The sequence below is a fragment of the Amblyomma mixtum genome, chromosome 3, assembly GCF_055824585.1.
Source record: "Amblyomma mixtum isolate Tamu chromosome 3, ASM5582458v1, whole genome shotgun sequence".
In the NCBI taxonomy this organism is placed as follows: Eukaryota; Metazoa; Arthropoda; class Arachnida; order Ixodida; family Ixodidae; genus Amblyomma; species Amblyomma mixtum.
The window spans coordinates 80,980,514-81,005,675 of record NC_143014.1 but is presented as its reverse complement, the minus strand read 5'-3'; the positions used below and the strand labels follow the sequence as shown (position 1 = coordinate 81,005,675).

Here is a 25,162-nt window from a genome sequence, read left to right as displayed (position 1 = left end):
AACCAATGTTTCGGACAAATCGGAGGAGCCAATTTTTATCCTAATATGGGTTTCGATCCATGGGCTTACCGATAATTCCGCAACTGTAATGAAGAGCTCTGGTAGGGGTCGCCACCTCCACGCCGACCTCTCGAACGCTGGCGCCGCCGAGCCACGCCACTTTCTCTCAGTCCGTTTCTCTTTCTTTCCTGTGCTATCGCGGAAACTGGCCGGCGATTGTGTTTCCTTGCGCGTCAACCAATATCTGGAGGATGTTTCCATTGCAAAGAGAATCGAAAACAAGGCTCTAATGGCTGGGGAATATCAAGCGAGGAAATTGGCAATATTCAAACTGCTTGTGTCATGCTCTGTGAGCAGCTCTTGTCCTAGAATTTGCAAGGTAGATGTGAAATAGTAGCGAAGCTGCCATAGACGCCCATACGTTCAAAGCGTGGCGGCTCATGGGCTCATCAGCGCTCATGAGTGCTCAGAGACCAGTCAATTTCATAATGTTGAATGACGTCATGCCTTTTTAATTGTTTTTGTTTTTATTCTCCGCGTCGCATTCATGAGCCAGTCCCTCTTGATGGTTGTTGCCTTTCAGCGCACGCCAACCTTTGCCATTCAAATTTTCTCGAGTTCCTGCTATTTGTGTGCAGTTGGCCACCCAACGAAAGTGGCTGGCAAAAAAAGGCGGCGCAGATACGCAGCAACCCTTTCAGAGAGACAGGCACAGCATTATGCTTAGTGGAAATTCTTAAGCAAGTACTTTGTCTCACAGAGCAGCAGGTTATGACATATATAAAGCGCTGCCGTAACCACACAATTCGCAGTAGAGTGTACAGGTATGGCTGTTACATTCGTGATTTATGATAGCGACCACACAAATACAGTGATAAATCATATGAACATGCATGTCGCAAACCGCACAAACAATGGCGTTGTTTAAGCTTGTAAATCAGCTGTCTGATTACAGAGCACATAGAGAAAAGGCCCGAAGTGCTACAACACTTCACCAGGTAAGAAACTAAAATGTGCAGAAAAACCAAAGTTAGGATCGCTGCAGCTGAGACAAGGATGACATGAAATGTAGCTGCATCATGACACACATGGAGCATAGAGCAGTCGAATTTGTCGCGAACACAAGAACACAACGGACCAAGAAAACTCAGCAGCAACGGGGTACTGATCCTGCCAAACAGCAATGACAGAGGAGCAATCAGCGCCTAGACGAAAACTTCGCAACCGGCACATTTTGAGGCCTGCCAGCTAACTTTATACGCTTTCGCGGGCGCGCCAGGGCAGATAGCGGAACGGCAGCGAAAAGAAATTGCTTCGTAACTTGCTTCGTAGCTCCGGCCTTTGTTCCGACCACTGCGACCAGAAACCGCAACAAGGCCGGCAAAGTCGCGCTGCCAATACAACCACAGTCATTAAGATTGTGGTTTGTGGGGGTTTAACGTCCCAGAGCGACTCAGGCTATGCGGGACGCCGTAGTGAAAAGCTCCGGAAAATTCGACCACCTGGGTTCTTTAGCGTGCACTGACATCGCAGAGTACACGCGGCTCTAGAATTTCGCCTCCTTCGAAATTCGACCACCGCGGCCGGGATCGAACCCGCATCATGCTTTCGGGTCACCAGCCGAGCGCCATAACCACTGAGCCATCGCGGCGGCTACAGTCATTAAGAGGGAGCGCAATAAGTATTTTGCAATAGAATTACAAAATTCAGCATATTGTTTCTAATAAAAACACTGTGCCGGACTAATGAAACAAGGTATTTTATTATTTATTCTTGGATATTGGAATTAGTAATTTCATTATATGAGTCTCCATGAAATGCATTGCATTGAAAGCGCAGCACATTCCAGGATGGCGCAAAGATGGCGGGAGCCGTACTCGGTTCTGTCCCTTGGCTGCATGCTGGGCATGCAGCCGCCATCAGCCGCGTTTCTTCCAGCTGCACAGAGCGCCGGGCATGCGCGCTCGGCATCACTTCGCTGCTTTACATGATGACGCCTCTCTTCTGGTCGAATTTTAGGGGAATCCCCCAAGCTGGAGTGGGTTTGTAATAAGGGACTCATTGGCATCCACCTGAGCGCAGCCATACGGCTACAAAGGAAAGTTAAACAGCTTTCACAGGAACTTCGTAGTTAAAGAAAAATTCGTCCTGGTCCGGGGTTCGAACCCGGGACCACCGCTTCACCGGAGCAGTCGCTCTACCGCTTCTCTTTTCCGCGCTGCACAGCGGGCACAGCCACGGCGGTGACGGCACAGCCACGGTGGTGACGGCACAGCATCCCTCGCTTTTTCGCTGCTTGACTTTTTTTTTTTTTTCACTCTCTCTCTCTTAGCGACGCGTTCGGCTCCCTTCTCACCTTCGTGTGCTGCTACATAGCGCTGCCTCTGGCGACAAAGGCGAGCCTTTCACCTCTTGACTCATCCGGCTCAACAGCGTGTCCAGGCTGCAGCAAGCGCCGAGCGTTTGGAAGCACAGAACGAATGGATGAGAGATGACGATTTAATCGCTAGTAAGTGCTACTATACATGCAATCTACAACGCAGCGCGAGAAACTTCGCTTTGGGCTTATGCGACGCAATTGTTTTCTCAGGCCTATCAGTGCTGGTGGGCTTGGGTTGGCCCACCTGTACGTTCGGCAAATTGTTTCACGTTTCACGTTCTTCCGAGATACATCACAGGTCAATTTAGCCGACCCTCATTGTGCCCCCTTATTTTTACGATCGTCCTTGTCATGGGGGTTTATGCATGAGGCTCTTCCTTTCCTACTGATTCGTTTTTCTGCTGAAACTTTGTTTTCAGTGTCGCGGAAGCGGTTACTCAAACATCTCATTTCTATGCTCTTCTACCCGCCCATGTAACAATCAGTACTTTGACCGGACTAGACATGATATACTTGTAAGAGTAAAATGCCCCTCTCGCCGTGCAAGACGACTTCCTTTTATAAGCTGCATACTAAGGCACTGCCCGCAAAAATTCATCAGAAAAAGGGGCATTTCTTTGTCGTCTGATAAATGTCGTCTATATGATGTTCCAAAACAACTCAACATTATGCTTTACCGGTTGTAAATCTTTTAACATTTATATGCTCATAAAACTACAGTCTCTTTGCTTTTCCTTCTAATTTTACTTCCCTTAGGATCAGGTAGGTATTTAATTTAAAAACTAAGTGAATGTCTTGTGTTATTCTTCATGAATGATTTTTGAACTTTTAATGACTGTTATGCTTGTAACGAGTAAAGTTATGAAATCTATTACGGTATCACAGTGGTAATCTAGGTTGCGCTGTAACTGCGTCCATATGCATGCATGTTATTGTGGGTGCATTATATTACAGTATTATTAAAATGGCAGCTCAATAACCAGCTACTTTTTCTTTACACCCGTCTCCTCGTCAATTCATACGTACGGCCGGGGATAACATCACATACCGATACTGAGATATCCTCTTTAAAACCCTTTAATCTATTTACCCGCTTTATATGCGTTTAATAAAAATATTCACTCTCCGCGTATCTTTTATGCTTCTCAACTATGACTGAGAAAGTTCGCATGCCGTCTTTAAAAACGTATGGTAAAAAAAAAATGGTTGCTGGGTCGTTTGGAAATAACAGAGGAAACAGTAAACATAGTAAGTGACCTTTTGTATTTTAAGCTTTATTTTAGCTTCACAGGCATCTAGGACATACCCCGATAACGCGGGTTTATGCTCCAAAGGGTGGCGCCCCCTTCTTTTTCAGGTGGCTAAGGCGTGGAACTGCCCGGCACGTGTTCCGGCGTACTGTAAGGTTATTCCCCAGAGGTGTTCGTGTATGGCACACCACTTACACGAAGCACAGGACCACCTTGACTGCAGCATGTCATCGGGTCGACAGGCTCAGCAGCCAGCCGCATCGGCGACGCTGCGGACCGCCGGACAAAATTGGCGCGCGCTTTCGGCGGCCAGCGCTTCTCAACGGCGACACTAGCTGGCGCCGCGGGCAGCGAGCCGGAGAGCGAGGGGGGCGGGCTAAGTGACGCCCCCCGCGCTGCACGTGACGGGGCGGGACTGGCGGCCGGCCGGCCGACAACGCCGCGCGCTCGGCGCGCACGTGGGTGCTCCGAAGCGCGCCAAGATTCGACTCGCGCGCGGCGCCGGAGTTCGGAGCCCACGTGCCGCGCGCTCCCAGGTAAGCCGCACAGGGTCTCAAGAAGCGCGGCGGAGGCATTCAACTCGGAACTCGCCGCTCTGAAGACGCGAACGGCATTGCAAGAAACGCATTTGAGGCGGAGAACACCGTCCAAGAGGTCCGGCAGTACAGCAGAAAGTTTGTCTCGCGTATACCGGCAACAGTATACCGCCGTTTTAGCTTGTTGTTACGTATACCGCTACCGTTACCGCTCCCGTCGATCGCTAGCTTGTAAAATATTCCGAGCGGATGTACCGTGGAACGCTTTAGCTTAGGCTGGCTTAGGCTTACCATTACCGCGCTACCACTTTGCCACGCATAGTACTTACTGCGCATGCGCGCAGTACGCGTGCGCAGCCAGAGCTTGACGCCAGCAGTAACTTATCAGTATATATTAACGGTAATCTGATGTATCGTCTAAGTCAAACGTTAAGTGTACAGCACGACACTTTTTTTTTATATTTTTCATGCCACGATTTCTAAAACTCTCCTTTTAAATTTGAATCCAAGCATAAGCACGGTAACAATAGGCGCAACATGACGTTTACAGTGATAAATAGGATAAGGAATAGTATGAACTGCTACCTACCCCCTTCCATCATGAACTGACAAGTTAGCATGCCCAAATGTGCCAAACCAGTTCCTTCCGCCCCACCGCCACAAAACTTGAACCACGCTTACTGTATCACGCAAGTGCGACCACCCCAACTATGTGAGACACCGCTGACATCCGGGCGAGATAACGGTAGAAACCTGGGCCACGCAATAGCGCCTCCCCTCCTTACAGCACCAGCGACACCGTGCGGAAGGTCAGCCGAGTGCGAGACATTCTTCGTTCCTAAGACACAGGCGAACTTTTATTGGTGCAAAAGCCGCCAGAAACGGACCGAGTCTTAAAGAGTCTTTGCCGCTTCTTCCTCAAATTTCAGTATCCGATGCCCGCTGACAGCATTCTGTTCATCCTGCTCGTAGAGTTCGCAAGTTCATTTACTTATGTAAGAGCTACGGCTGCCGTCGAGGGAGTAAACCTGGTGGTTTAGCTCGCCTGCCGAACGCGCTCTCTCACCGCAGCGAAACGAGAGTAAAACAGTTGCAAAGCGAGACAAAATGTCGTAATCGCACGCGGCCCGAATTCTTATAAGGCTCATGGATGGCACGAGCGCGGGTGCGCATACGCGCAGTGTGTTGCGATATTCATTTCGCGCAGTGCCCACGGGTCAACTTCCTGGCTCTTGTGCTCTAACATATTATGCACGCGATCACGACGCATGGGTGAGGAGGCGCTGCTTTCTCACTAGCATACTTTTTTTTTTTTTTTATCAGGTTCAATGAGGAAAGTTCTAATTTGGAAACCACAAAACCTCAGCTTTCATTTCTTGCAGTGATTATACTTTTGCTTGATCGACTGAGTACAAATGTACTGAGTGTATCACATTAACGCAGGTATAAGCAGGTATGTCGAAGGTAGTAATGCAAGCTCTAGTGATACAAACAACCAAGCAAAATGCTTTTTATCTTTTCACGTTTGCTACTCCCGCCACAGGCGACAAAAGGCGCACGAATTGGGATCACACACGACAATTTATATTCCTTTCATGAGAATTTTTGTGCTATTTGGCGCACATAACACGCCAGTTGTACCAGAAAGCCAAAATAATGGCTTGCTTAAGCGGACAGCACGAATATTGAACATTCGGAATGGTAAGTGTGATGGGAACTGACTATAATCAACAACTTGCCCTATAGTCGATTTAAAACTCAGATCTGCAAAAAAAAAAACAAAAAAAAACAGTCCGCAAAGCCACAAGCCGGCAAACATTGCACATAAGTTCTTACAGAATTTACTATACAGAGCCTCCACAAAATCACTCCTTCACCCTTCTCGCAGCGCTGTGAGAGGAACAAAATAACAAACGCTCCAAAGGAAACGTATCGGAGTTCGTTGTCGCGGCCGAGAGGCACTTAAAGGGCCTCTGAAAGGGGCTCTAATAAAGTTGCGGTATGCCTGCGATGCGAAAGCACGCCGCTTCACGAATATTGTCGAGCAAGAATTTTTTAATGCGCTTTGAAGAAGCTGGGTTACCTGTAGTCAAAATTTGAATTTCAGCGTCTTCGCGCCTTTCCCTTTCTCCTCGTCACTTTTTCCAAGCTCAAATGTCGGCGCTCCTGACGTCCTGGTAGCTGCCTGACATCTGAAAGAATCTAACCAGTAGCCATTTCTCAACTTGTATACTCAGGTGCGAGCGACGGAGAAGGGTGCGAGCCTGAAAAAGTTGCCGGGAAGGGCTCGCCAGCTTTCACGCGTGATTGTGGGTTCTCTGCTGTGTAGAGGTTTATTATTTGGCTCAGGTTTTCATGACAACACAGTGCAGTGATTGGGCCGGTTGATGTGCTCTCCTCGGAAGGTATTTCAGAGCCCCTTTAATGCACTTCCACTTGTTACAGCGATACGCATGCGATGTTGGAGCCTAACAGCGGTGTACTGCAAGCAGTCTTATGCGCTTTCTACCACCTAAAGACGTTACATGGCGCTTTAACGGATGTTCACCCAGAGCCGATGAAAAGGTGACACCGTGCCCAGGCTATATTACGCCTCTTTGTAATATACGTTAGTATCGCGCATCAAACTCTGTTCTGTACAGTCTTTTCCAACTTCAGTCAGGGCAATTTACCAGATGATTTCACTCTCGATCTTTGTTTCTACGTAAAGCGGGGAGAAAGACGTGTGTCTCAGTGTGTGAACCGTCGCTCAAGCAACCCAGTCAATGTGGACGCCACATCGTTAGCTATAAGCAATGTAGCCTACGGTAACAAGGCAAGGTGCAGAAGCCTGTGCTGTGCACACGAGGCGGAGCCCTCCTGTGCTGGAACGAACAGGAAGAAAAAGCTTCACACACGGGGTCCCGCACCGAAACGTCGGCGCTCCGTGTGACGACAGTTGTTCCTCGCGCCTCGGGGGCCGACGGCGACCAGCGCTGCTCGGGACCCGGCCCCGACGAGCAGTGTCCAGTCCTTCCGCGGCGGGGGCGCCGACGTGAGGCGCATCTCCGAGCGGACTCGGGGAGCGAAAGCGCGCATAGCGGCAGGTGGCACGTCTCCGCGGCCTTATGGACCGACTGTCCCGGGAGGGGCATCGGCACAGCAACAGCTGCCGCCACCACTGCGCATCGCTCCCGGGGCGCGGGCTCTGTTCATCCGCTCTCCGTGTATAGAGCGAAGAAGCACGGCCGAAGGAGCGCGGCCGACGCGCGTTGGCGCCGACGCTGAAGCTGTATACGCGCAAAACGCGGCCACAAGATACGCCTCGGCCAGTTAGTTCCCAGCGGCGCGCATGCGTCTAATCGACAATCACCCCTCGTTCGGCGATTTCGCTCCACGTATGCGTGCAACAAGCGGAGGAATACGCACGCGGAGTAACGAGCGGTATATATATATAAAAAAGAACAAATTTAGCCGAAGCGGTTGAGTGCCGCTCTAAAAGAAATACAGCGTCGATGCTGGGGACGCATGGAAACACGACAGCTGCCCTCAAGACAAGTCTGCCTTCTCCCGCTGGCTTAGGTCGATGCCGCCAGACCGCCGATAAGACGACCTCGCAAGGAAGCGCCCACCGACCGGTTAACTAGACGAGCAGAACGCTCCCAAGCCTTCTCTCCCATTCTGCTTTTTTTCGTCCACTCTTGTGGGAATCAGAGGGGCTGTATACGCACTGCATATCCTACTCACCCGGCTTCACACTGCAGGAAGCGCAGCCGCTTCCGCTGTTTGAAAGGTTCACTTTGGCGCATCGAAAATTAAGAGATCCACGTCACTGCTCTGTCGGGCTTCGGAGACTTGGTGACACTTTTAGCAGCCTGTTTGGTGGCGCGTCTGTCGGAAGTACTCTGAAGATGGGTCTGCTGCAGTCCCGTCTCCAATGAAGTCTGCGCGTCGCTCTGCTGACCTCGCGCGCAGTTGCATAGTGTCACGTCTTTGTGTAGTGCCTCGGGAATATCAGTCACCTGATAACTCAGATGCAGACCTCTGTCCTAGATGGCTGCGGTACGCTTAGCAACTTTTCTTCTCCGCAGATTGGCGTACGCTGTCTCTGTGTGCAGCGATTTAGGAAAAGCCATCATTAGATCAGATTTGACCATGTGCCAGAGAGGAATCAAATATCTCGCGTCAGCTACAGAGACAACTGTGTTACTTCACACGAAACTTTTTGTACGGTTCCACAACAAACACTGAAACTGGCTTCAATGCACTATGCTTCACCGCAACGCAGCTGCACGACCGATGTCGAGAACTTTAGACGACGCGCGCTTTCCGCACGTTGCACAAAGCGAGCTGGGATGTCCACGGCAACCCTCTTGTACTGTTAACCCTCTTGAACTGTTTACATGAAGTGCTTGCGATTGAGCTAGTTGGAACATGATCATATGCAAGACGTGCGCTGCTTAGATTGACAATAACAGAGTTAAAGACAGCACGAACGGTTAAGCGCAATCTACGAACTGAGACTTTATTCCATTCCAGTGAAAAAGAAAACAAGAGCGTGTGACAAAAAACTTATGAAAGCATAAGAGGGGAGGAGAAGTCAGCAAGTAAGTTCCCCATCGGTTGCCCTCACCCGGAGGGGGAGATTGCTGTGCTGCGCAAAGATTAAAAAACCATACCATTGTCAGCTACGCGAGTGCATCAATCAGTAAGGCAGAGTTGATATGGTTACGCTGCGAAACTCCATGCCTAGCACCACAAACACTTGTTTGTGATCATATTTTCTTTTCTTTTTGAAGACTTTTCATTTTTGTTTTTCAATTTTTCTTCTGCCATTTTTGCTATCAGCGTAGGGCGCTTCCGGGTTGACTTCTCTTCCCTTCTTAAGCTTTTATCGAGTTTTTTGTCACATGCACTTGTTTTCTTTCTTTTTTCCACTGTAATGTAATAAAGCCTCAGTTGGTAGACTGCACTTAACCGTTCGTGTTGTCTTTAACTCTGTCCTTGTCAATCTAAGCAGCGCACGTCTTGCAAATGTCTACTTAATACGGTCACGCAGAGGACGTCACCTAGTGGCATCAGATAACAGTTGGAGGAATACTTTCTTTTTTTTAAATGCGATATTGATTGCCTCAGGGCATAAAACGGTATGTAATGATAGATGAGGATGCCTAAATAAATGAAAAAAGGTTCGCTGATCTTATGAAATCGAGCAGTGAACGATGATGAGGTCAGAATCGTCTTTTCTTGGGCTAGTTGTTTTTCATGCTGTAGGTGTTTGCAGCGCACACGAAACACGGACGGACAGAAAAGGGAACGAAACACAGCGCTGACTTTCAACTGAGCTTTTTTGGAAAAATAAGCGAGTTTTTATACAAAAATTTTTAACATGTGACTCAGAAGATGTCAAAACGTCCTACTACATGTGCCATCTAAAATCACTGATACTCTAGATAAAAACCCTAGTAGTAGGACGTTTTGACATCTTCTGAGTCACATGTTAAAAAAAAAATTTGTATAAAACTCGCTTATTTTTCCAATAACGCTCAGTTGAAAGTCAGCGCTGTGTTTCGTTCCCTTTTCTGTCCGTCCGTGTTTCGTGTGCGCTGCAAACACCTACAGGATGATGAGGTCCTTGTGTCCAAGCGGTGTATGAAGCACTATTGTCGGGCGAAGGACCCGCTGCCGTTAGGTGCCGAATTCTTGTCGGCTTCAACGCCGGGCAAACCAACAGCAGGTGGTGAATGTCGGCCTCGAGATTTCGGTTCTTGCAGACTGGACACCCGGGGCGGGGGTATACACCTTCGAATTGCGGCCACTTTCGTGTAACAGCTGGAGTTAGTGCAACCCCGACCCGGATCCTCCGAAGCGCAACCTCCTTTGCACGGGTTAGACCACGGGGGAGGGTTACCGCACACGGAGGGATTAGAGCACGTGTGCGGCGCCGGAGGTGTTCCTTTTTTGTTAAAAGGAGGGTGCTGTCATCCAGAGTGAGGACTTGAAGCGAAGTTCGGGTCACAAGGCGGGTCGCAGAATCTGCACGGCTTTGCGAACTCAGGAGGTCTCGTGGGACCCACTCAATTCGGATTGGCTGCGGGATGCTTGCCGCGAGACGATGGACGTCCTGGCAAATGCCTGGGTTGCGACTGACGCGTCGTAGTAGGCGTATGACGTGAAAGGCGTCGGTGCGGATGACAATGCGAGCCGTAGGTAGTAGGGGAACGGCGGCCACAGAGCAAAGTGCCTCTTGAACTGCAAGCATTTCCGCACAGAAGGAGGAAGGAGGTTCTGGGAAGCGAAACCTGGACGTTCTGTTCAGGGCGGGCTTGCTAGGGCAGTAAATTGCAGTAGTGGTTTCGCAAGCCTGGATGCCTACGTCAACGTATAAAACGATGGATCCATGCGGAAGATGGGCGTCTTGTTGTGTAATTCGTTCGCGAAACGACGCCGCCGCGAGGGTAGATGATGGCCGACGTAGATCAGTTGGTTTGTTATCGCTTAGCTGCACAAAAAGCCAGGGAGGGAGAACTGGCTGAGGCGGCTGTAGAATGGAGTGCGAGGAAGCATACGCCCTGAGTGCACACATTGCGTGTGTAAGGTTAGACTTAAGCCGGCGAGCATCACGTCTTTGCTGCACCAGCTCATCTAGAGTATTCAGCTGCGCATGTTCTTGGAGCGCCACGATCGGGGTGATGCGCGGAAGGCAAGTGATGACCCTCATTGCTTCTCGATTAACGGCTTCAAGGCGATCCCACTGAGCACTCGTCAAATGCTGGAATTGGGCTTGGTAAACGAGGCGCGGTTGCTCAACCGCCCGCACCAACTGTCTTGCAACATGAGAGCGGGCGCCGCCTGTTTTAGGAGCAATGCGTCCAATCAGACCTAACGCCTGAATCGCTTGGTTTTTAGATTGAGGAAGCCAAGCAGTCCCTGTTCCTGGCTCGTGTATTGTCAAGCCCAATATTTTGACGGTCGAACTTTATTGAAGTGGAGTTCCGGATAGATGGAGACGAATTGGTGTCACAGCGAGTTTACGGCGTCCCCTGCGGTTGACAACTGACACATACGTAGTTTTGCTCACTGAATGCTGAAGACTAATTGAAGAAGCATAAGTTGACGTAATATCTGGGGCTGATTGTAGGGCGGGGGCTTGAGTCAACAGGTCGTGATGGGTGCTCCACACAGTGATGTCATCAGCGTACAATAAAAACTTAATATCAGTCATATCATGTAAGCGCCAAATAAGGGGGATAAAAGTAATATTAAATAATGTGGGCCATAATACCGATCTCTGGGGTACGCCGCGAAGAGGCACAAAGGATCCGACGGCCTCGCCACTGAAGCGCAGGGCAAAGTGTCGTCTTTCTAGATAGGATTTTACAAAATTGCGCACTCTAACGGGGAAATGCAGCATGTCAAGCGATTCCAGGATAGCAGCATGGCTGATATTGTCGTACGCCTTTTCAACGTCCATGGCCAGTACGGTACGTACATCGTGGCTGCGAGTTGATGCGAGAACTGATGACGCCAAGACAGCCAATCCATCTTCTGTACCTATGGACGTCCGAAAGCCGATTTGGGCAGGGTGATAGAAACCGTGGTGCTCAAGCCGCCACGACAGTCGTGTGGCAAGCATTTTTTCGGCAAGCTTTTTTCGGGAGGAAGACTTAAAGGACAATGAAGAGATAGATTGAAAAAAAAAAAAAAACTGAGACATTAGTGACCCGGGTATCCGATTCGTGTCCCTCATCTACGCGGGCTACAACTGGCTCATCGCTTTCTCGTGTGGCGATACTTCGACAAGCAAGCACCGCCGAAATAGCACGAAAACAGCGCTTAATACTGCTGGGTATGCCCGCGCGCAAACATGCCGACCAGACAAGCTGCATCGCAGCGCCGTAGCCGTAGCACACACCCCATGTATCGCGAGGGACGCGCATTGCGGTTTTCTGCACAGTCTTCGAAATAGTCTCATTCCTCTGAAATGTCACGCTCGCCCATACCCATAAATTCTGGGCCCGCGCATTTTTTCAACAGGAAGTTGTTTATGATCGCAGTTTTTCTGGCATATCTTAAGACTGTACCACAGCCGTCGATATATCCGCAGATCCCTTCTCGAGATGCGTGTATAGTTTTCCGCTACTTTTTGCCAAGAGCTCACGCCATCGGTTTTCTATGACAGCCTTAACTACTCGGTGCTAGCCCAAACTTTTGAAGCAAGATTTCGCTACGCATCGGAAGGTTGCACAATTCCCATCAATGCGTTCAAAGCAATATCGTACAAAATTTCGCAGTTGCCTCACAATTAAAAGTGACGTCCAAGAAACTTGGCCTTGCTCCACCAACGCACGCTCGTATACCTGACCCTGCTTAGTCTAAGAATCCGCGGCACGGTGAAGTGCGATACCCCTTGTTACGCTGACCTCGGACACAGGTTCAACGTCCACTGCACTTTTACAGAACGGCCACGCGGCCTTTGTAGCAAAGCTAGTTATACTAACTAAATGCGGCACACATGCGTCTTTATACCATTGCGGCACGCCGTCTACGATTTACTGATCACGCGTCTTTTCAAACTTTTTTTTTTTTCGGAGCTTTTAGAGGCATTTCCAAGAATTCATATGATCGCGGCTAAGATTCCTGCTGGACAGAATGGCAGGGCCATTTCGTGCCGAGAAAGAAAGAAAAGGATCGCTTTTCAAAAAAACACGAAATTAAGATGGACGTCGCGAAGTTTCACGGTGCAAGTTCTGTAACATTTTTTTTCTTCTCTCATGTGATGGAATGCTTTACAAAAATTGCCCTGTAGCTGAGTTTTCGTTGCGGAAACAGCTTTGGAGGGTAAATAAAATATTTAATTAGGCACAAATGTTCTTTTTAAGGCTGCAATTCCGTCACCGTGGAAATGTGCGGTGTGCGTGAATTCCCAAAGTTTTTCAGTCATTCATGTTATTTCCGTGAAAAAGGAGGTTACGAGTATACACATACAAATTTTTCAAATTTTTCTTTACATTAGAAGATAACGTGTGTCAGAAAGGTTTATATGCGGTCGATGAACATACGCACAAAAATTAAAACTACGAGAAACGAGATACGTGATGCATTCCTCAAGACCGCTCCCCTTTTGAGCGCTACAAAAGTACACCTACAAAGGCAGAGACACGTGTGAAAAGTAAAACATCTAAACAGCGGATATCCACTCTCCGCAGACCACAGCCCCGCGTGGGGAACGAAGGCCAAGATGTAATGAACAATGAAAACTAATGTCGCTCTTTGAAGTGCTACTGAATTCCAGCAAATGTATGTTATGCGGATGGGGTTGGACCTTTCGGTTCAAGCCGAAAAAAAAAATGAATAAAAGTACGCCGAGTTCAATTTCCAAAATTCGGTTTTAGTCGAAAAGGGTCAGTATCCTTGGCATTGCACGCCGTACCTAGCTGGCTATTGAGCAGAAGTTAAACTCGGTAAAAGGAGAATATTAAGAAACCACTGAGGCCAGGGGCAAGGTACAACGTTGGCACCCTTCGATTAACGCAGTTGTGCGCTTTGACGCATTGCCCGCTTTATATCTTGCACGCTTCTGCAGACTGGGAGGTTGCGCCTCCTCGCCGTCTGTTAGTTAAGCGCTGTTTGCTCGCTGTCATCAACCGCTTAGAGAAGTTACCTGGTTAAGCAGGTTTCTCCGCTGCCTGTAAGGAGGCTGACATGAAACTATACATGCGCGAGCGTCACGAAAAAAGGGTCGTGTTTTGTCTACCGCGACGGTTCCATCGCTGCCGTAAAAGGCAGGCCACGTGAACCCCCGCCCATTCGCTCAACTGATCGCAACAACTTCATGCTAACATCAAAAACCGGTTTTCAGGTTAGAACTTTCACTTGCGTTTTTGTGTCACGGCTGCTCATTTCACTTCGGTCTATTATTTTTTTTACTGGCGATAGCTGTTAATTCCATCTAGGGCTCTGAGTATACGACGATATGAGCGTTAATTACTGGCAAAATGACTGCTCGTGTAAACAAAAAGAACTCAATAAGCCCTAAGCGACTTTAACCGCACTACATTTACTGCATTTACATTTACTGTTTACTACACTTTAGCACTGATACAAAAAAAAATCCGGTAACGGACCCGTAAAAAATAATATTCGCCGAAGAAAACCGAACACTGCGTTCTGAAATAAACAGCGGAAAAAAAAGTCCGTTGAATTCCCCCCCCCCCCCAAAAAAAAAAACAAAAAAACTCCAACCGCTGGTTATGCGGTATAGATCGAAAAGGTAGTCAAGTGAAGAATTGCGGTCGGAATCGTGCGCAGTTCACTGAAGACTATAGGAAATATGATTTGAAAGCCTCCACGGCAGGCTAAGGAGGCAAGATTGTTTAATAATGCTGCTTTTCAGCCCCCAAAACTCGAACCACTTGATGTAAACAGCATGGATCAATTTCCGCCAACGCTGTGCAAGTGAGAACGGTTGGGAGGAAACGACTTTAAAAATGACATCAACCTAACGCTTGCGTCCGGCTTTCGTGGACACTTACGCGACAATATAACCTATTTTTCTGCGCTAAGCGTATACCGGGGCACGAATTAATTTAATCTGCTCGACTTACGAGAATGCCAGAAGACGAAGTATACAGGGAATGCTCGGAGAAAAGGTTGAAGAGCAATCAAGTAAACAAATAATAGTGCCCTCTCATTGGCGTGGCTAGAAATTGAATCTGCGCTTATTATATACACATGAAATCTCGTTCGAGCTCAAGTTCGCTTGTGCACCGCAATCGTGAGCTCTATGCTGCCTGCGTTCAATGGCACAGGCACCCCAGAGCAGTTGTGTGCCTGTAGCTCCAGTTTAGCTCACTCTTTCCATTCCACCGACGTCGCTGCAGCTGGCACAGCAAAGTGCAGGCTATTCGTCCCGCATTTGGAAAACAACGCACTGCTTACACTCGTCGGGTGTTGTTTTCTGTTGGCGCAAAATGAAACTCGAGGCAAATGAGACGCACACATGTCCATCCGTGTGAAGTGACTCGGTGCGCGAAACCCCTCAAAAGCGCCAGCCTCCAAAAAAAATTGCTTTCGCAAGCGTAAAAGCGTGGCGTTGTGACACACAGGCCTCGTCGGGACGCCGACACGCTTCCAGCCGCGCTCTCTCGCTCCAACTATACCGTCGCAGCTTGAACAGTCAGCCGCGCGTATACAGCGGCACAAGCTCAGTCTGCACGCGACACAACGACGTCAGGGTGTGGTTTCCGAAACCTATATATGCGTCGTTCAAAGACGCTTTATGTGTCGCTATTACGCACGGGATGACTGCCAACAAGGCCTGAAAGTTTTCGGCGTTTCTATACAATTTTTCCTGCTTTTGGCGCGTTACATGCGGGCGCGGCTGCACCGGACGTCGTTCCGAACAGGAGGCTGGAGGCCATCATGTGCGCATCTTTCTGTTGATAAGAGGCCACAGTCTACGCAGCAACCGATTCGATATCGAAAACTGCATAAGTTGTGCGCTGTATACACATAGCCGACATGGTGACTTGTGCATGGATAAATCCATTAAGCAATCGATCATATCCACTCTCAGAAAAAACTTATTTTACAGTATATACAAAATTCAATACAGTATATACAATAGTATACACAATAGTATATATTGTTCAAGTATACATCAGAGGTCGCTGCCACGCGATGTGGCCTGTATACAGCACACGCACACACTCCGATACCTCACGGCGTCTGCCAATACCCACTGTTCTGCGGCGCTCAGTGACCAGCCTGCGCAAGCGAACCAGCGCGAGCCGCAAAGCACGGTGCCTAGCTCAGACGGCCAACGATTGGTGCGCACTCCTCCAAGAGGTGAAAAACTAGGGCCTCATTTTATTCCTTGGACTGCCCAAAACACAGTCTACGTGCTCAAGTTGCAAGGCGTGAACGCGTAGAGTATGCTGCTCCGCCCGGCAGGCCACTAATGTTACTAATCCTGCACATTTCGTTTTTTTTTTTTTACATGCCATACCCGAAGCGAGCTAAGCTTATATTTTAGAAGCTATAAATGTAATTTACGGAAAAAAGGAACAGTGGCAGAAAAACGACACCCAAACTATCAGCTAGTGCTGAGTGAATGATCTAGCTATGGGTACCAGCGCGCAAGCGAGAACCTGTACCGGACCTCTCAAGCGCAACGGCTGCATTGCACGTGCACTGAGCCTCGGCACTTCGCTGGACCTGGAGTGGACATGAATGAAGTCTCCCCTCTGTTGCGAGATCTGCCTTTCTTTGCGCACCACCAGCGCGCTATCTCGGCGCGCACAGTTGCGGACTGGGTCACAGTACTGTGGCAGCGAACTACAGCACGCCACCAGCCCGTTGAAATGACTACACAACTACACAAGTGAGTCTGGAGGGTATGCTATGGGCTCGAGTCACCCCTAGGAATGTCGACACGATGCACCGACACGACGTAAGGTCGGAGTCGAAAGTAGCAGTTTCAACGCAATATGTTAACACACACACAGTCTCCAATGATGCTCCAATATATACTGCTGCTTTTTCAACCGCAAAATACAACACTCATCCCTCGCGTAATGTTACAGGCGTACACTGCACTATTCTCCTGCGTGTAAATACGACAGTCGTGTGTCTGAAACAGTATGTGGTATGGTATGGTATGGTATGGTATGGTATGGTATGGTATGGTATGGTATGGTATGGTATGGTATGGTATGGTATGGTATGGTATGGTATGGTATGGTATGGTATGGTATGGTATGGTATGGCATAGGGGGTACAACTTTCCGAAGCTGCACGTGGGCATCAGAGACGCCATATAGTGGAGAGCTCCGAATTAGTTTCGACCACCTTGGATTCTTTAAACTAAGCACATACGGAAGTCGGCCTGTATCGATAGACTATGGCGTTGTATCGACACCGCTCTCACCGAAAACGGAGTTTTTATAGGCTAAAAAAGACAAAAAAAAAAGGAATATCGGTGTCGCCACCAGCTGCTTACTTCGCAAGTAAACTGCGTGCGTCGACACCAAGTTTCTTGTGCAGACCCCAGAGGCCATGCTAAAGTGCTAAAGCGCCATTCACGTCAGGACAGCGGGAACCAGTCCTTCTCGGTGCAGACGACACGAGTTTTAATCGAGTGGCAGGGAAATATTTAAATCCAATCCTCTCAGCCATATGTGAGCAAACCAGGAATGAGCCAGATAATCAACTTTTACTGAGAACAGTCGTTGGATGGGGACGTCCTCAGAGTCCCTTTAACCTAGGCTGACATCGCACAACAGACTGGAGTTTTCGCATTTTGCCTCCATCACAATGCGACGGCCGGGATTCGATCCTGCGATCTTGGGATCATCAGCCGAATACCAGAGCAACTGAGCCACTAAGGCGAGTCGTGTGCCTGAAATGTCCGGCTCCAGCATTTGGTCAAATTGCGAGCGATCGTGTCCCTTTCGTTGCCGTTCATGCGTGCTATCGGTTCACAATGTGCGGCTATTGGTTACGTGCACAGGCCCAGCCAAGGGGCCAATTAACGTTGACAGTGTATCTAGCAATGTGGTGTCGGTATTTGTTGGTGGCTACCTTGGTTTGTTTCGAGACATCTTTTTTTATTTATTTAGTCGAGCTTGTCACGTGGATATAAAGTTACTGACGGGCATCGGGAACACAGCACACACCGGTAAACGTCGTCCGAAATGCACAAGGTCTAATCACGTGTGCCGGCAGCTGTATGCCAAAGCTAAGCCGTAAGCCTCCTGAGGATCGGACCGTGCATCCGCGCGCGTTCTCTCATGCTTGTCCGAGACAATGTGTTCACGCCGAGTCACGGACCTCCCATACGAAATACCAAGGCGGCCGCGTTCTGAGGATGTCCGGGCTTTACGTGGTCTCCTCGGTGCCACTTTTTCAGGCACACAATATCAAAGCACTCGTGCCGACAAATCCAACTCATTTTCCTATATTACGTTTGGAAGCGTTTGACGCTGGGAAACTTTCCAATGTAACATGACAAATCAGCCATTAGTATCAGAAAAACTCGGGAAAAATATCACGAAGAGCAATACCTCTAGCTGAGCGTCATGGATGGAGGCGAAATGCGAAAACATTCGGCTCTTTTCGGTCCACATTCAGAAACCACAGCTTGGCAAAACAAATCCGAAATCCACCCTTACCACATGCTTCAGAGGCAACAGCGTCGCTTTAGCACGTGAAAATTCTTGTGCCTAACTCAACTATGAAGAAGAAAACATACAGACGCCAGCATGCACGAACGAATTTCTGTGAGCAATTACATTCTCATTCGACTTTAGGAAGCATAAGCTGAGATAACTACACGCTCATGCAATAATGGGGAAGCGAAGTTAGGAAACCTTTGTTACACAGAACACTGCATTCTTTTTTGTTTTTGTTAACAGTTCATGAGGTCCTCCTTCGCGCAGCTTCAATGCTAGTTTACGTATAACCAGTGCACGAAGAGAGAGCCTAAAAAGACACAGAATCTTGAAGTCGGGAAGCTGGAAGTTATGACACTCGCGAGCGGTACCTGCATTCATTCTGCCCACAGAGAGAGCATTTGTTTCCCAAACAGTATGATGCCGCGTTTTACCCTTCCTGCACGCGACGATTAATTCCAGATTTAATGTGATTTGTGATATAGCTCGTTGTTATATTGTGTTAGCCTTTTTTCTCTTCTGCTTCGGCTGTTCAGTCCGTATGCTGCCAAAAGCAGTTATGCATACAGCGAATCTTCCGCCCCAACTTCATTTCGTCCGCTTCTGTCTGCCTCCTCATCCAGAAACCAACTATTATTCTCTTTTCTATAGCGTTCCTCACATTTTCGTTTTGCTGTACAGTATACGGCATCTGAGCGGCGGCTCAGTGGCTGTGGAGTTCAGCTGCTTATCCCAAGGTCGCGGGTTCGAACCCGTGGCTACGGCGACCGCATTTCAGTGGAGGCAAAATGCAAGAACCTCCCTGTGCTGTGTGATGCCAACGCACGTTAAGGAACCCTAGGTAGCAGAAATTGGTTTGGAGCCCTCCACGTCGGTGAGCCTCATAGCGCACACAGTGCGCAACCTTGCCTCGGACAAATCAATAATAATAACGATAACAGAATTTTCGCAGTACTGTTTGTTCGTCTCTTACCGCTATTACGGGTGCGCTTTCTTTCAAGTGGCTGTGTAGGCTGCTCTACGGCCGCTGTCAGGGCAGGACATCCAGTTGACTGTGCGTGCCGAACATCGTGCAGATGCCACTGAAACCTATAGGGCATCTACCGAGCACTATGCACCTCTTTTCGATGAGTATTAGTTTCACGTGTAAAATGAGAAATGCGCTGTTAACGCTGCCCCAACCTAGCGTTTTAATCATTTATGAGAAATTAACAAGTGCAGCAAAAAATTACGAGTTTGATTTTCTGCTTCGTTACCCTAAGGTTACAAAACAACACTCTGGCATAACCTGTAGCGAGGTGGGACAACAAAAAAAGGAGGCGTCCACCTCCTTTTTTTTTTTCAGCCTTGCTTCACATGCGTTACGTCATTAAACAGTCAGAGAAAGCAGCTGGTTAAGGTAGTACATTCTAGCCAACTTGCTTGCCTTTGATATTGCTTTGAAATTTACTCCTAAATACAAATATAAACCACAATTTTTCCTTCGAATAGTGACAGGATACATATAAGCATTATGAAAATGTGTACGAAACGCATACTTGGAAACGGCATAGAGGCTCGGTGTCTTGAAGGAATTTGTAGATATGACAGTACACCGTCCTCTATAACGCCTAGTTTACCTGACGATATACTAAACAAGTAATGAATGCATCACGGCGCGTGCAAACGTCATGTTATTACAATGGGGTGCTCCGGTGGGCAAACATAACCATCTTAAGCATACATGCCCTGAAATCTCGGCCGCAGTATGCATCCAGAAGCCAGTATACAGATATTCATTTTTGGTAACCGACATGGCTAATCGGCGAAAATTTTGCTGCGCGCTTTCAACTTATTAAATTGACAACAATAGCTTCGGCGCGGTGGACTATTAGGAAATGAACGCTGGACTAGTTCCTTGAACCCATTCAATGCTTCAGCGAATGAGGGGGGAAAATACGTCGAAAAATGATAGACTCAAGATGGACTATGAGATGAAGCGACCACTTGCTTTGCAAATCCTGCCACTCCGGAAGCTCGTCATGCACGAAACGGCACTGTCCGTCGCAAATACGGGTCCTTTTCTCATGTGAACACTAATTCCTTCTTTCTTTTTTTTTTATTTCTCCTTCTTCTACCCGCACACACGCACACTGTTAGGCGCTGCAAGATTTGGTTCTTTCGGTTTCGATGAGGTTTTAGCATACTGGCGCTCAGTTCTGGATACTTCAAATGCGCACCCATCGCGCTTCCGCCTTAAGATCATCGCCCAAGCCGCTCGACTGTTCTGGAGAAAAAAAAAAAAAAACTGAAAGATTTCGGCAGCACTCCTGGCCACGGTGCCTTAACCTGGCGTCACTGGAGGAGTGGCTGGCATAAACAGTGTGCCTCTGGCGCCTTTAGCCACGCTGCAACACTCGGCCGCCGCGCAGTCGCCAGCGTCGGACTGGCGGCACGGAGAACAGGTTTTCTCGCGCGTATCTTGCTTGACCAAACTTCCGGTAGCATGCCAGTGATATATACGACGGATCACACTACGCACGCTATACACACGTCGCCGCATGAGGACGTGCTGGAAGGGCACCGTAAACATCGAGTGGGCCTAAGAAGGGGGGAATAAAAACGGAAGAGTGACACCGCGGGCCCACACCCTGCGTCTCTCGGCGTACTGCCTCGGCGGCAAAGCGAGAACAAGGGGCGGACCGCGGGAGGCGGTGAAAGAAAAAAAAAGGAGGGGACAAACGCAAAGGCACGCGAAAAACGCACGATCGGCGCCAGCGTCACGACAGAAGAGCCACTATGTAGGCATCGGAACAGATGCGCGTTGACGATCGTATACACATGCTTGGAGAGAAGCGTAAATACGTAGCTTGACGGCGAGCAGATGTTTTCACCTTAAACGCGGCATCAGCCGGCATTCAGACGTCAGAAATGACTTGACACTGGCAAGACAGAAAGAATGACCGAGACATGAACAAAAACAAATAAATACAAAGCCAGACAGCAGAGGCTATTCCAGGAAAGGTAAAATGAACCTTCCTACGGGGCCTTTTGCCTTGATTTAAGTAACTGTGCAGCTATATGTAACCAAGACTGCTCCGCATATGATAAAAGCATCAGTTTACATAACGATATTAACCCTTTAATGCCCAAATTATGAAAGAATCAAAGAAGGAAATCATTACCTTCATGTTATGCTAGCTAATTCACATACATTCAAAGGACAATATCAAAAAATGTGCTGGCACCGCTAAAATTTGATAAATCGGTATGTCGACAATTTGTCCAAAGCAGCCTTCATGCGGCACACGCTGCTACAATATACCCGCATTCATCGGGTTTCAGTTCTCGGTTAGAAGACAGTTCTTACTGGTCCATTTTAGCTTCTCGTGCTTATATCATTATCCTCTGATTGTTCACTAACCGCGTCTTGTTCGCTAGGGCTAATAGACGTACACAGTGCGGCTAACACGAGAGACGTTTGTTGCGCGTTGAAATTTCGAGACTGTTCCATCCACTCCTCTGATGTAATGGACTGCTTCTCTGCTGCGGTAACAGTAAGCCTCAACAGATTCTACACATTGCTTCGTATTCATTGCGGACGAATAAAAAATTTAACCCCATCCGGTAAAAATGTAGTCCGGAATTTACATCTGAAGCGACACCGTTTTCTTTAAAAAGTAGGAAGTAATGCTGAACGCACACGATTGCGGAGACCCTGTCAGTCGGCAAAACGCTTCTCCGTTCATAGCCCGACATCATGTAAAAAGCCAACCTGCCAGCGTTACATCAGCGCTGTATGCCTCCGTACGCATACGACGGATCGCTCGTTTCGTGAGAAGTAAAAAGCAAACGAGAAAGCTAGGAGGCTCCGGTTGCTGCCGGTTTCGAAGTTCGTCATCTTATAGATACAGTGTATCCTTCGCTTTCGATATGAGCAAGGACCTTTCGCATAAGTACCAAGAATCCATTTCACATCGCATGCGCTGCCGCGAACAAACCTTCACGATCCCTTTCGCCTGAACATCATTTTACTTTTCCACGGTACTTTCACTTCGCCGCAGCACGGACCGTTCGTCGTCGAGAGCAGAAACACTCTTCCTGTCCCTTTCTCAGAAAAGAACAGCGAAAGAAAGAAACAAAAGTCTGAGCTTTAGGAGCGTTACTGGCGCGAGCATACTGTCGCGAAGAGGAGTCAGTTGGGACGTCCCGTTAGTGAAGAAGTAAGGAGCGCAGTGTTCGGACACAGCCTGGGCGCAAACACTAATCTGAAAAGTCTTCTGAGTTCACCGCGTCAGTGAAAGATGGAAGTGGACATTTCGTCGCTTCGCGCACTTCCTTGCGCTTTTAGCAGTAGCAGCGACAGGTGCTGCGCTAGAAGCTCTCACTGTCTATTCGCTTCACTGTCAACGTTTAGAAGCAATAACTTTGTGATCCTAGGTACAGAAGGGAATATCACCTATGAATAAGGGCCCAGGCAATCAAAAGAAGGCACAAAAAACGCCTGAACTACATCGAACTTCCACACATGTTCCCGGCTGCCCGAGCTTCAGAACGAATGATTTACACTTTGCACTTTTCAAACGAAATTAGGTTTGTGGCGCGAACGAGGCAAGGAGTAAAAGGTACTCGTTCTCAATATATTATACGCAGTTCATTCTGAGCCTTCTCGGAACAAATACCAGACGGGGGGACTTCTGTACACTCACTAACACGAAAATTTTATACTAACTTTATAGTGTTACGGCGACGGGTGTAGCGCGGGCTGCTCGCGAGGTGTACGACCAGAAATCTAAAGCACCTATTACATCGCACATGGCCACTGAGGGATGCAGTTTCGAGAAAATTAATGCGTAATCATTGGAGCTGTTGACAAAGCATGATAAATATATTTGAATACATTTTCGCATGAGTACGACAACAATTACACTAGTTTCACGACTGCCTTTGGTATCGGAGGCGCAAAGCAAGCCCACTGACAACACAACCAGCAACGAGGTGTGTGAAATCACGCGAGAAGAACACAGAGACAAGAACGGAACGCACAAATGCGGGTCCACAGCGCGCAATGAAGAGAGCAGCACGCTTCTCAGCGTGGCAAGGAGGGCATGCTCAGCGGAGGAGACAGGTTGTAAACATCGGTGACAGTTTCGCTACTGCGCTGCCGGAGCGTCGCAGTGGAAACGTGCGTCGCGACACAGTGACAGTGCGTGGAGCCCCCGAGCGTGTAGTCAGCGCGCACGTCGTCCGGGGCCCGGTGTGTGACGCTCATTGAGGCGCGCGCGCGCACGCGGGAGCGCGCGGCGCGGCCCGGCGGCTGGAGCCGGAGCGCGGCCAGGGGCAGACGCCGCGCGAGGCTCGGGCCGCGGGGACGCACCGCACGCTCGGAAGCCGGACCGTAGGCCTAGGGCTCGACGGCAGCGTGCACTCACATTGCATCCGCTGAGGCCGGTGCTGCTTCCGGCGAGGCATGCCTGGGGCGTCGCCAGGGCGGCCGCCGTGCTGCTGTGGGGGGCGAGCGTGCTCAGGGCCCGCGCCGGCCGAGCCTCGCCGGAGGGGTTCTGCCGGCCGCCCAGCGCGCCATGCCTCTCGCGGCCGCTGCCGTGCGACCGCCAAGCATCACGGGAAAGTCATTGCGCTCCCAGCGCGCGCCGCCGCCGCCGCGGCATCTCTTGGCCGCCGTCGAAGGCGCGGCACGCCAAGGAGCCCCGCGAGCGGGCTGCACCGCTTCGGCCGCCCACCGCGGGGAAGCGCCACGGCTCTACGGCGGCCCCGCGCTCGGCGGCAGTCGCGGACACTTCGCTCTGGGAAGGGCCGCACGGCGCATGTGCCCGGTATAAGAGAGATCGCGCGTACTTCTTGAATCAGCGTGACACAGCCCGATCAAAAATAGGTGAACAAAGCAGTGTCATTTAATTGTGTCGTTACGGAAAACTATCCAATCACTCCAGGCACTCAGAAACACTAAAGCCCCTTGGTAACAGATACACATGAATTGTGATGAAGTTTAGTCAAACTGATGATTCATTCTCACTTTAATATCATCGTGGCTCATACGCTAAAATGCAACAATGTTACGAGAGTAAACAAGATGCTATCTCCCATGACCGCATCGCAGCGTTGGGCTGCTATAGTTAACAATGTTTCTCCGAATGTTTGTTTGCTAATACTTTTTCAGTCGACTGTGGCGGCTGTGTTGCTTTTACGCAGTTTTCGTTCCTACTGGTCATCGATTTTTTTTCCTTTCTATCCTTCTCGCACATGCTCAAGAAGACACACGGCGGATTCTTTCTCCTCCGGACAGATTCCGTGTTTCCCTTTCCTCCACACTCTCTTTCCCTCCCCGCGCGAATTCACCGCTGCGAGTAAGTCCCTCTTCTATATAGCTTTGTCACTGTGAGCAGTAGAAGTGAAGACCCGCTATCGAGTAATGACGCGTTTTCCTCTTTTTTGTCTCTCTTTTGGTTCGTTTTGGCAACGTCTGCAAGATGTGTAGTGGAGAAGCACTAGACAGGACAGACGAGCACCTCCATTGCGTTTCTGCTCGTGGCAGTGGACGCACCGCAGGTGGTCGTTGACCCGGCGGCACATTGTGAAAGAAATGAGATTCTTTTTCAGAATGTGTACATTTATTTACATGTGTTTACAGAAGGGCCGTGCAGGGGTGACAAAAAAAAAAAATACATTTTATAGAGCTAAGAGTTGAACTCGGATAATTTCGGATCGCAGGGAATCAGGTGAGAGCTTGAGGCAGCCTGTCGAACAGGCCCATTTTTCTTTACGAGCCGGTTAAATTTTATAGGATATTTTCTTTTACAGTATCGGCACGCCTTCACGCTCCCCCCATCTTACTCTTTCACTCCA

General features: G+C 49.0%; 1 protein-coding gene across 1 annotated transcript in view; it reads right to left on the bottom strand.

The window, feature by feature from the left end:
* Nucleotides 1-23,933, bottom strand: part of LOC149350782 (protein tiptop-like) — a 420,494-nt gene extending 396,561 nt beyond the window's left edge. The window contains exon 1 of the mRNA XM_089579929.1: nt 23,731-23,933. Within this exon, the coding sequence (XP_089436055.1) occupies nt 23,731-23,770 (40 nt within the window). The 5' untranslated portion in view covers nt 23,771-23,933. The remainder of the gene's footprint in view (nt 1-23,730) is intronic.
* Between the last annotated feature and the right edge of the window lie 1,229 nt (nt 23,934-25,162).